Source organism: Brachyhypopomus gauderio, chromosome 17 (genome assembly GCF_052324685.1).
Source record: "Brachyhypopomus gauderio isolate BG-103 chromosome 17, BGAUD_0.2, whole genome shotgun sequence".
NCBI classification, from domain to species: domain Eukaryota; kingdom Metazoa; phylum Chordata; class Actinopteri; order Gymnotiformes; family Hypopomidae; genus Brachyhypopomus; species Brachyhypopomus gauderio.
In genome coordinates this window covers 12,637,428-12,650,203 of record NC_135227.1, presented here as the reverse complement: position 1 = coordinate 12,650,203, position 12,776 = coordinate 12,637,428, and the positions used below count along the sequence as shown (strand labels likewise).

The following is a 12,776-nucleotide window of genomic DNA, read 5'->3' as shown; positions in this document are numbered from 1 at the left end:
AGCTACAAAATAGTTCCGCGTCACTATCAACAGTCACATAAATATAACGGTTGCTACAGATATTCTAATATTTAGTGTGGTATATTCTTCATTTTCATTTGAAACTTTTATGTGTATATTTATAGATGTGTATATATTGTGATATATGTGAACAAAATAGACAGGTAAACATAACCTCATGACTTTTATTTTGACTGAATGTTTACACGAGCGTCGTGTGCGTTTCCTCAAAGACTGAGCAGTGCAGTTTTGAAAACGCTTGTTGGTACGAGAACGTACTAATGCATTTCTCTCTTGCCTAATGTTGATCCCTTACTTGAACAGAAAGCCAGCGAAATCTTACGAAGTCTGTGCTATGGTTTAGTTTAGTCGTCAGCTGGGAATCAGAATCTTTGGAGACAAATATTTGGTGAAAGACCTAGCTGCCTAAGGTATTTTTGTACTGGTGCTGCCAAGCTCATTTAGAGACACTAACTTTAATATTGAGGGGATTCTGCTTACATATGACAGTACAGGTATATGTGGACGGACCTGTAGTTCTGGCATAATCTTGAATTTCATCTCGTTGTTTAAAATAGTGTTTTGCAGTCTTTCCAACAGATGGCAACATTTTCCACCCGGTACAAAATCCTAACTTTCGTGATGTGGTAGCTATATATTTTTAGTTATATATATATATATATATTTTTTTTTTATCTCAATTTGTTTTAACTTAAAAAACGTCTTCCTTGCCATGAAGGCATTAGTGTCTTATGATGATTCTGACAGTGAGGACACTTTAGTGATAGAGGAGCCCTTCACTGGGAGCCTGCTTGAGTGTGAAACAACAGAACAGAACCTTGTATCAAACTCGACGAGGCCTAATTACGACCTCCCATATTATACGGATAAAACAGAACCGCATACAGCGGCCTCAGGACCTTACAGACACCTTGCATCTGCACACTGGCATCCAAATAAGCCTACATCTGAACGCATTCAAGGAGCAGTATGCCCTTCCTTGCTGCCAGTAGCAGGTACTGCCTCTATGAATGCAAAGAGATCCACCCCAGCTGGGCTGAAACCCTACGTGTCCAAGAGACAACGGATAACCACACCGGCAGCGTCTCCACAGGTCAATGAAGAAAGTTTGTTAGAATTACAGGCCACAAGTTCCCGTCGTCTTTTCTCAGAGGTGTCAGAGAGAGTACGTCCATTTCTAGAAAGGAAAAGAGGAAGGACAGAGTTGCCCAGATTTGTCCAGCATCATCTTCAGGCCCATGAGGGCCCAGTCAACACAGTGCAGTGGTGTCCTGTGCCTCCTCTCAGCCATCTGCTGCTCTCTGCCTCCATGGACAAGACCTTCAAGGTACGTTTGACCTTATGTTGGGCAGTTTGAGATTTATTATGAGCTGCCTACATTTTTACAGCTGTACTATTTAGATTGTGAGAAATGTGCTACATTTTCCTTATGGAAATGTACCACTGGTGTTTGTGCTGGCGTTATTTAAGTATAATCTATCTTCACCAGAATGAAATGCTACTTTTCTTATAATGCAGCCTGTTAATGCAGAGCAGTGTTGCTCTGTAACGATTTGTATCAGCTCCTGTCATTGTCAAGTTATTTGTGTCATAACCCGAGAGATGCTTAATCCTCTCTGGACCACAAATGTTGTCTTCATGGTTCATCAGGAGAGTAGGGGCTTTTCAGGGGGATATCCTGGGGAAAGGTCAAGCTGAGAAATACAGGTGCAGATGACGAAGTATTCCGTCTAGAGCATGTTGTGTTCTCTTGTGATTTAGAAGATCCCGTGCTACCATATGAGATATGGGTAATTAGGCTAACAATCTAAATATTCATGTAAGGTTTAGCCAATTCACACAGGTTTACTCCCTCAAACATACCTATTCAGGTAGCAAGCTGAGCAATGCTGAACAGATGGTGTGATTTGTGTGGACAGCACTGGTGGGATACCATTTCATTCACATGCACAGCAGCTCATCCAATATCTTTCTCAGGTTGAGTTACCTGTGAACCATATTAACCAATTGTCAGGGTTTCACAGTAATGAGTTTTCATGCAATGTGCTAAGGTTCTTTAACTGTTTATTTTGGAAGCAGTGTGGAGAGCCTGTCTCACACCCATGAGTAATGGGGGTCTTTTTTAGCACTTCCTCTAACAAGATGCAATGCTCGTTGTAATGAATTCCCCCATTAGTAACCGGAATAGCTACATCACTATCACCATGGCTACAGAAGTTCCTCTATAATTGATAATAGGAATACCAATCTACTTTCAATTACCCCAAGCACATTAGCAAGCTGATGAAAGAAGGTGCAATTTACTCATGACTCCGCCTTAAGAAGCCAGGGAAGGAAAACATTACCAACAGGGGCGTATTCTCCATTCTCATGACTTTTGCTTAGCATATAAATATGCTTTACGTTTCCTGGCTAAAGATGATGTAGCTAGTCTCCGGTATAATGTTCTGTGTTATATTTGTACTGTCCTGTGCTGTATTTGCCACTGAAGGGCAGTGTTCTTCTTTGCGGATACTAGAATTCACTCTGATAGCTTGTTGTATGTCAGATTAAGGTGAGGAATATTATGTTAATGGAGAATTTTGTAATAAAAAAAATGTAATATATTATCACTCAGTATGCCTAGATGTAAGCAAAACACTTTAAATTCTCTACATCTAAATCATACAAATGATGTTTTCTTTAGTCAGAAATTTTATATTGACACCTGTGATTTCAAAATTCATCCTTTTCTTCTGTTTTATTCCTTGAATTTCATTAGGGTGTTGCTTGATCCTGTCTCTCTCCAGGATACGAGCCGCACCACATCCTCTGATGCCGTCTCTGTGCTGTGCAGTGTTCAATAATGAAACACAGGGGATGGGATGGATCTGATGCTCAGAGGGCTTCAAAGCTGCATTCTGCTTGCTAACACAGACCCATAGGAAATACACATCATTAGCTAGGCTTTTCCTTCAGACCACCCACCCGGTTTAGGCAGTGCCCAGAGGGCATGCGCCCCCCTAAGGGCTGCCAGAGGACGATTGGTCCTCATTTAGCTGCAGTGAAGGAGTTTAATAAATTGCTTGTGGCAGGATAAATGAAACCAGATGAAGGGTGTGTGGTTGATGTGTCTTGCTGGTAAGCCGTGTGCTCGGCTGAGGGATAGAAGCTGATCAAGTGACTGCTAGGTCTGGTTGAAATGTAATTGTTATCTAGCACAAAGCTTTTGGAACTAGTGGGCTCTGGACTTGGAAGTGCTTGCCACAGCCTCAAGGGCATAGCCTACTTGGATTTGTGCAGATTTTTAATAATGAAGAGGAGCAGGCAGTCATAAAGCCAAACTAGGTTTATGAGGCAACCGATGCTTTTAATAAAAGCTTGCAGGACTGTACCAAAAGTGGGTGTGTGACTTTGATGTTTAGGTGCAGGTCACAGTTGTTCTGTGGAGGTGATGGCATGGCTACTAGGATTTTTGAAAACCTCAACTTTGGGGGACAGGTATGAGGTAGAGTTCAGATTGGGGAAAAATTGTTTTGATTTAAATGCAGCCCACCATTGAGGCTATTTATTGGGTTATGTTCATTATTAAAATGCTTATAATGTATTTGTACAATATTAGCATTAGGTTAGCATAGATTTGGGGGTTTGATTGTTTAAAGGTATTTGTGAACTCTACTGAATGCTACGTTTTCAATGTAGTGCTTTTTGCAATACAGTTTGTGGAAAGATATCCCATTCCCAAGTATGATGGTTTTAATCAGCCAAAGTCTATTTCTTCTTTCTTATTTACAGTAGAACATACTGAGCTGCTACGATTAAGATGTGTTGCTATTTGCAGGTAGGCACAGTAAGATAAAATTAGCCATGAAACAAGCTCACTTTGTGGTGTATGCTGAATAACTAGATGAGGCACCCGCTGCTGTGTAGCACACCTGTTTACCTGAGAGGGAATATTTTCAGCAAGGATGACAGAATTCATCAGAGTGGGATGATTTAGCCTACAGAATATGGCAAGAAGGTTAAAGTGACCAGTGCAAGATTTTGACATGCTCAGAATGGCATTGCACCAGTTGTTTCTGACTGAGACACGTATGCCGGTCCATTGATCAGTCATTAAGACTCTGGCCTGCTCGAATAGCAGAAAGCAGAATTCAGGAGCTGAGCCATGTTCCAGCGAAGTGTACTGAATTCGGCAATTGTCTGAAATGTGTTGTAAAATGAGTCCCTGGGTTGCACCATATTTATTGCCTCTCATTTTCTGGTTAATGTAAACTACAACAATACTAATTGTTTGTACAAAATTTATGGTTGTTTATGGTTAACAACTACAAAAGAGCCAATGGCTATTTTAATTGACCCTACCACAACCTCAATTGATTTGGTTGGTTGGTTGGTTTATTTGTTTAATCTAATAGTCAGATGTTCTGTGCAATTTTTATTGCCATTGTACAACAAATTATGGTTGATTTATTTCCTGTTTTGGGCCATAAAAATATAAATAAACAATACTTTGTTTTGATCTTCCCCCAAAATCATTCATTCACTTTCATTCCTTTGAACGGTAAAAAAAAAAAGAATGAGTGGATGAAGTTGAGAAGGACACACAGAAAAAGAAAATGCCTATGAGATTTCTGGTCCAGATTAAAACATGCCGCCTCATTCTGTCCCCAGTACTGAATGTCAGCTTTGTAGTGTGACTGAGAAACAGGCCAGCAGAACCGATACCGTATGGGCCGCAGGCAGGATTAGACAAACGCCCGAGAGAACAGGACCCATACCAGAGTAACTCTCTCTGGAATAGCTCCAGGCTCAGTGTGGGAGGCAGGCAGTGTGCTATGAGAATGTTTATATGAATCTCGGACAGGAGCTATTTGTCTAATAGTCTCAGTATGCCAGCGTCAGTGGACAGAGTGTCCGTGTAGTCTATCTCTGCCAGGAGGGTTTTCATTCAGACTCTGCTGGAGGTGCAATAGATCTCTGACCTGACTGTAGTAATTGGTCAGGGCTTAAGCTGGGGTTATAAACGTAATGGAGTTAAACACTGTATACGCTTGAGATGGATGCTTCACAATGGCTGTTTGCCATAACTCTGCGTCTATAAACCAGACTAGAATCACCTGTCCTCTGAGGTCTCTTGTGAGTTCGTTTGTGTTTTATCTAGACTCCCTGATGTGACAGACTTTTAGAAATGAAAACTCCAGACATGTACATTTATTTAATGTACTTATCTACTGTATATTAGTTTTAATTTGGATTGCAAATTGAGGTATGCATGAATTATTAAACTGATGTCATCTGTATATCTATTTTAATTCTTTACCAAGGGAGGCTGCCAGGAAATGGCTATAGCAGAACCATTTCTTGGCAAACATTATGAGAGAGTTAGAAATGATCTGAAAATATATGGACAATTTTTAAAAGAACCAAAAAGGTTATGAACGAAAAAAATGTTACACATCAAATGTCATTCTCTGACCTTATAATCAGTGAGTATGTTTTGACTGTAACAGTGTCTATCACATCTGTCCATGTAGTCTGACAAAACTGACACCATTTTCTTGCAAGTCATCTCACAGTCAATCAGGGTAGTGATTTAATCATGCAAGCTATGCAGTTCCCACAAGCTTCAATTCATGAATTATTGGAAGAATATTTTTAAATGCACACTGTAATCAGTCTCAGCCATAAATCCCCTATGTATTGAATCATAAACACTGCAGAGTTGTTGGATTTTTGAGAGGAGATTTGTGCTGCACAGCTTGATTACCTGTTCTGTTTCCATGTTACCTGTTCCGTATCCATGTTACCTGTTCCGTATCCATGTTACCTGTTCCGTTTCCATGTTCAAATCAACACATTAATAAAATCAATGCGTCATTACTCAGTGTATTGGTGTACTGAAAATCAATTCATAGCATATTCTGTTTGCAGTAGCACTTCGTGTATACAGTCTTGGCACCTTGCTGTCTGAGAAAACAGGAAGGAGAAAACTGCATGCCATATAGAAGATGTTTAATGTCAGAAAAGACGGTAGAAAAGACAATTATGGGAATGGGTTAAGACAATGTATAGTAAATTATGAGGCACAAGAACATTAAAATGCTGCATTTTACAACAGATAATATTCTGGAACCTTTAAAATAATCATTTCCAGACCTGTCTAGCAAAAGTTAGTGTATTACAAAGAATCAAATGTAAAAGACTGCAACAAGGTCTATAAAAACACAAATGTAACATGAGGGCAGATCACTTTCAGTGAGGGATAAATACTGTGCAGAAACGTCACTCCCTGTACACTCATGACACGCGTTGGGTAGGGCTCCACAAAATAAGGAAGGTCCTCTCATCTCCCCCTCGTGTCAAGTGCATCATACCAAAACTAAAAGCGAGACATTGTGATGTCACATGCACGTACACACCAACACCTTGGCTGTGCTGACGTTTACATCATGTTTCTCTGGACTATGATTGTTAATATATATTAATTTTGTATGCAGCCAAAACACAAGGAGCAGACAAAGGGGGTAGAGGTGGAACATTCCAAGATGTTCAATACCAGAGAGGGATATAACAGGGCATATGGACTAGACAAGGGTTATACAAGGCAATTGTCAGGTAGCAAAATAGGTAGGAAGCCAGAAGGATAGACAGAAAATGCTTGGTATGCATGTGATAACCATGGCAATACTTCGCTAAGTGTTGGTGGAACCAGCAGGTTGAATTGGACATGTACTTAACGAGGTACAGATAGGGATGGTCAGTAATCAGGAGAGGCAGATCTCCTAAGTGTGTGGTTATTGGTGGAACTGGGTTGAGTGACAGTGGAGTCAATGACAGATGGATGCTGGGAGATGGAGTCCAGACTAGGGAGCGTGACACAGAGAAGTTGTTTGCGCATGCATTGGAACATGTGACATTAAAGATGGTCTGTATGCAGGTGGCCAGTTCTTGTGCATACTAAATATAGCTAGTCATAATCTGCTGCGATGGTGCCATCGGCTATTCCATAAAGTATGTTGAATCTATGATCTATAGAAGAAGCTGTCTATCAGCAGTAGTGTGCTTTTTCAACCCCCCACCCCACCCCGCATATCCAGTATGCCCATAAAATGTCAGGAAGGCCTAATTACAAGTGAATGTAAGCTAGTTCAGTGCTGTATACGTTTGTGAACAGGGACTCAACTTGCATCTTAACCTGCCCCAAAAGTGGTTTGCTATGGAGTAGCTGTAGTCAAACAGCTGGTTAGACCTTGCACCTTTATCACAGTCCCTTTAAGTTGGAGGTAAACCCAAAATGATCTACCACAAGAATCTTGATTTCTAATATAACTCTAAGGTTGTCTTATTATTTTTGTGTTCATGTCTATAACATGATGGCTGTAAAACCTTTGCCTGCGTGAAAAGCACGAGGATGCTTTTTGAATTGTGTTTTGAATGTTTATTTATTTGTCAATGCTAATATTTATAGCATTTAAAACAACACTAATATTGATTCACTATAACATTCTTTAAATGCATTCTTTAAATGCTTTAAGTGGATCTTGTATTCATTTACAAATTCATGTTCTTACTGATTGCATCTTAATGCTAAATCAATGGAATTTCTTCTGTTTCTGCTTTTACTTGTTGTTAATGCTTATGCGTGGATACTGAGGTTTCACTTCTACTTTTGGAGATGCTGTTCATGAATTATTTAATGAAGACAAGTGCACTTGTCAAGTGTAGTGTGTCTAGGGAAGACTGCTGATACTGAGTCTCTGTTGGAAGGTTTGGGACGGTGCAGGCAGTGGGCGGTGCCTCCAGACTTACTCCACCCACTGCGAGGCTGTTCGGGACGCGTGCTGGCTGCCGTGTGGACGACGCGTCTTCACTGGATCCTTTGACAACACGGCTGCTATGACGGACGTGGAGACAGGTGTGTATGACATCTGTGTCCTTACACAGCCCCCTTTTTTGACATTTCACACAGCCCCAACAGGCAATGAATAATTGATCATTTAATTAAATAAAAATAAAAGGGATAGGTGGGATTTTCTAATAAGCATTAAAGGACACAGGGATTCAGAGGTCTGTCCCAGAAAACACACATGAAACATTCACTATGATGTTCTTTATGAGCGTGCTTCTGCATGTCAGCTTGTCAGATATGTGAGTCCTACAGAACCTCAGTGCAGCACAAGATACTTTGTTTTTTTTCTGCCCAGAAGAAATTTGCTGACAGATGTGTAAAAGAACGATACATACCAGAAATAATTTATTCACATAAAATTAAATATTCAGCATTTGAATCTTTAATTATAAATGGGAAAATTTTATTTTATTTTTTACTAATTTTACTAATCAAAAATGTTTATCACAATAACAGATATTCAGTATATGATTATTCAATTAAGTAACAAAGTACAATATTATATCTAACACAAAGTTATTAGTAAATCTTAATTGGGGGGGTATAATGGACAAAAAATAAGTATTATATCGCGATCGATCGATTGGCAGTAGATGGCGAATTAGTAACTCGTGTGAGCGTGTGAAGACAGTCAAATGCGTGTTTTCCACTATGCCGGTTTTAAAGGAATTAGCGGCTCGCTAGGCTTGTAAACAAACCGGGCACCACGAAGAAGTAGCAGTGTGTCGCCCTCAGACTTGATGAGGTAACCGGGCCACAGCACAGACCGTTCAGGTGAGCGCGGGCCGGCTGGGGAGCCGCATGAAACCAGGCAAAGAGCCGCAGGTTGGCCGCTCCTGGCCTATTGCATGGTCGTATGTGTACTCTCCACCCTCAGGATCATTTCCCACCCATTTGTAAACTCTAATATGCTATAAAGTGACACATGATGGGTGGTAGGAGTCAAGCCTGTGAAATACACAAGGTGTCTGAAGTTAGTGGGCCTGCCATGTAAACACTGACTCTAGTAGTAATAAAGTCAGTCTTGCCCAAACTGGAATCTGACTCCTTAAACTAGTGTTACTACCCCACCAAGATGGACTCCATGACAGAAAGTAATTGATGAATTGGGGTTAAATGACAACTGAAAATGAGTGTGAATGTGGATATTTGAGAAAACAAAAACAGAACAGACTCAAAGGTGAAAGAGACTGGGGAGAGACTGAGTATGAGCCATTGGTTGCTGTTACGCATACAATTCCTGTAAACCAAAGGGTCTTGGTCTTGTTATAGAAAAGGGCTACACTTCAAAATATTGCAATGCAAATAAAGGTGTCTCTCAGTAGTGCTGCATGCTAAGTGATGCTTCAGTACTTTGTTAGAAAGACAACACAGTACGGTCCAGCAGTACGGTCCATCTGGTTTCTGCGTTCCTTTAACAGCACAGCACCAACACCATTATCACTAGCATCTGTCTCTAGTTTGAATGGTTTTCTGACATCTGTTGCAGCAAGAACAACGACTTAATCACCTCAAAAGCAGCGTTACAGACCACAGAAAAGGTGTGTTTTTATAAGTAACTTGCAATATAGCAGACCTGAGGTATTTTCCTCAAACACATTGGGCAGTAACATCAACACCTAGAGATGTGTGGTCACCCATAATGTGCTGTTGAATAAAGGAATTATATTATGAAATTGTGTTCAAGCTTATAAATGTATAAAATACAAAGTAGTGGCAGGAACCTCTGTGCAGGGTGTTTCGGTTCAACAGCTCCTTAGGACAAATCTCATACTCCCCGTGTTCACTTCCTCACAGGCTGTCAATGCAGCCAATAAAAGCCATAGATAATTGCTGCAGTGGCCCATTACTTGTCCTGTCAGCTTGGGTAAATGATCAATGGTGGATGTGTTGCTTCCAGCCCAGCCAGCCCCCATCCCCCAGCCAGCCCCCATCCCCCATGCCCCCATCCCCCATCCCCCCAGCCCCCATCCCCCAGCCAGCCCCCAGCCCCCAGCCCCCATCCAGCCCCCAGCCCCCATCCCCCAGCCAGCCTCCAGCCCCCAGCCAGCCCAGCCCAGCCCCCAGCCCAGAGCCCATCCCCCATGCCCCCATCCCCCAGCCCCCAGCCTAGAGCCCATCCCCCATGCCAGGAATGCCCGTTCCATCTTCCTCCGGCTGCTTCCAGTCACCAGACGCCACATTGTTGTCATCCGTGGTCATGGAATTATATGTTGTGTGGCATGTGAAACATGAAGTGTGTCGGAGTAAAGCGCACTCACACCTGCACTGTGTTTTTCTGTCCAAGCCCACTCCTGCTGAAATCGTATTGTCTTCTGCAGCCCTCTCCAGAGAACAAACCTGTCTAGTATCTGCCCCTACCCCCAGCCAACCAGTATGTGTAGATGCATAGTAACGCTACACTCTGCAGCTTCACCACAGATGTTTCGCCACCAACATCAATAGAAAAGTAGAACTTTGTAATGTTTGAAAGACAACAAAGAAATGTTTAAGCAATGTAAGTAATTGTAGCACTTGTTATATGTAGCTCGATGGCCACAATGATAATACTATGGAGGATGAGTCGACCAATTAACTTGGACTGTCCAAACACACACACTAGGCTCGGAAAGGAGGGCTGGGACAGGAAAAAAAATGCAACAGACCAAGTTGTGCAGGGACAGAGGTACAGTTGTGTATTTATTGACAAAAGAAAATAATGGATCCCTTTTGGACTGACGTGTGTGGATGACTAGGAAAGGAAAAAATAAAGGAAATATAAAACAAAATGATAATCCGGCTTGAGTATGTATACAATGGGATATATCAATTAAACATATGAAATTCTGTTGATAAACAATAAATAGTCAATAAAACAATTACTGGAAGAAAACTCCAAAAGACAAAGTTCCTGAATTAAGTTATTGTAAAATTGCTAGTTTTATGAGACACACAGTCAACTTCACAGAAATTGGAATTAGCTCAACTCTGCATGAAAATCTCGTCACTCCCTGAATAAGGACTTTTGAGTATAGAACAGCAGCTTAAATTGAAAATAAATTGATAAAGTCAATGTCCGGTTTTTGTTCCGTGTATGAATCAGTTTGTCCCAAAAAAAAATGTTATATGTCTTCACTACCCGGGTAGACTAAAAAGTGGTGTGTGTGTGTGCGTGTGTATGTGTTACTAGTGCTGGCTCTCTTCATCCGCGTTGTCTCTCTCTGCGCGCGCTTTCAGCAACTCGTGCTGCGGAGTCTCACTCGCACAGAATTCTGGGAAACGTAGTCTCAGGTTGGCTCGCCATCCCGGATTGGGTAAATTCTCTTAACGCTTCCCGTCTATTAAAGCAACCTACACAATACGGCTCATATTAACAAGGCTGTACTGCATACATACACATAACACATAACCGAGTCGTATTTGCAGACTCTCACGCTATACACCGAAATTGTACATCTCCCACGCCAAATGCTAGCCCACCCCACTTAGCCGACAAATTAGCAACAGAAACGAACTCTTAACAACATATAACCAGCATAGTTTTTACTCCGGTTGCTTTTAATATGCTTCAAACTATTTTATTAACTCATTAACTCTCTAAAACCTGAATATATACACCACATATACTACTTAACCGAATCTTTCATCCGCCAACAACGTCCAAACTCACCGGAGCCTCTCTCCACCACTTTAACCACAAAAAATGGCGCGAGTCCACTCAGCTCCCAGCAAGACGACAATTGAAAAGAAAACACCAATACTGGACGTTTTAGGTCTCTATCACAAGTAAATAGAACTTAAACTCAGTTTTAGTTTTACTAATTTGGCTCTCGTTCAGCTCAAAACTCGCTCTCACACCATGTGCTTGAGAGAAGAAAAAAACGACAGTGGAAGAAGGGGGGGAGGGGAGAGAGTGGGAGGGGCAAACGCACCCAATCCACAGAACGACCCAGCAATAAGCAAGAGTGCTCATTTTAACGGGGTTACATCATGTTAGAAGGTACAACTATCCTGTACTGGCCCTGAATCCTGAGCATCTTTCAGAAGTGCCAGCCATCCGTTCAGGGTCGTCTGTTTATTTGTGTTCTCGTGTTCTTTAACCATACAGAGTAGTCATTGCTCCAACATGATGGCTGCTTATAGCATTATGGCTCTAACAAAACAAATAGCATTTGACAAAAGACCTTATGGGACAATGGCTTTCACTAAATGTTCAGCAGTAGGGTAAAGTTAGAATTAGGCATTCTGGTTTTTTCCTTCCATTTCTCAAGATTTCATGTTTTGTGCTTCAGTGGAACAGTGCAACTTTTTATATCTGAGAAAAAAGTACCTACATTCTTAGCTCAGCAAAGCTAATGTCATTTTTATCCTGTTTGTTGCTTACAGTGATTTTCTGGAAGCCATTTATTATTGCGAGCATTTTCACATCTACCTGTAATGATCGGCATGTGTGAGTGAGTCATGTTTGTGAGATGAGATCAGAGACCAGTGAATACATGGTAGACAGTTCAAGCCCTGAAGGGACTATATTTATCAGTTTAATGAAGGTTTGGAAATGTGTTGTACCAGTTGTGAAAGGCTTGCAGTCTTGACAAAAGTCTGGCAGAAGGGGTGCCTTTCATCTCCCAGAACCCTGTTGTCGTCTGTCCCTGTGCCTCTGTCAGTAAGGCCAGGCTAGTTCATTTGTCTAGTTCTTTCCATACACACTGGCAATTCAAGGTGTTTTATGTATACATATAGGAATTAAATAATAAAGTTTATTGAAGCCTGAGATCTATCACCTCAGGAAGGTTTTTGCCCCCCCCCCCCCCAAAAGGGATGAACTAGAGAGGGAGTGAGAGAAATCATTCACACCGCTTCTTTTTAAACTCCCTTTCCTTATCTG

At 41.3% G+C, this 12,776-nt stretch overlaps 1 protein-coding gene across 1 annotated transcript in view; it reads left to right on the top strand.

The window, feature by feature from the left end:
• The first annotated feature begins 60 nt into the window (after positions 1-60).
• wdr25 (WD repeat domain 25) overlaps positions 61-12,776 on the top strand; it is a 27,108-nt gene continuing 14,392 nt past the window's right edge. The window contains exons 1-2 of the mRNA XM_076979197.1: positions 61-1,348; positions 7,771-7,918. Coding sequence (XP_076835312.1) covers positions 734-1,348; positions 7,771-7,918 — 763 coding nt within the window. The 5' untranslated portion in view covers positions 61-733. The remainder of the gene's footprint in view (positions 1,349-7,770; positions 7,919-12,776) is intronic.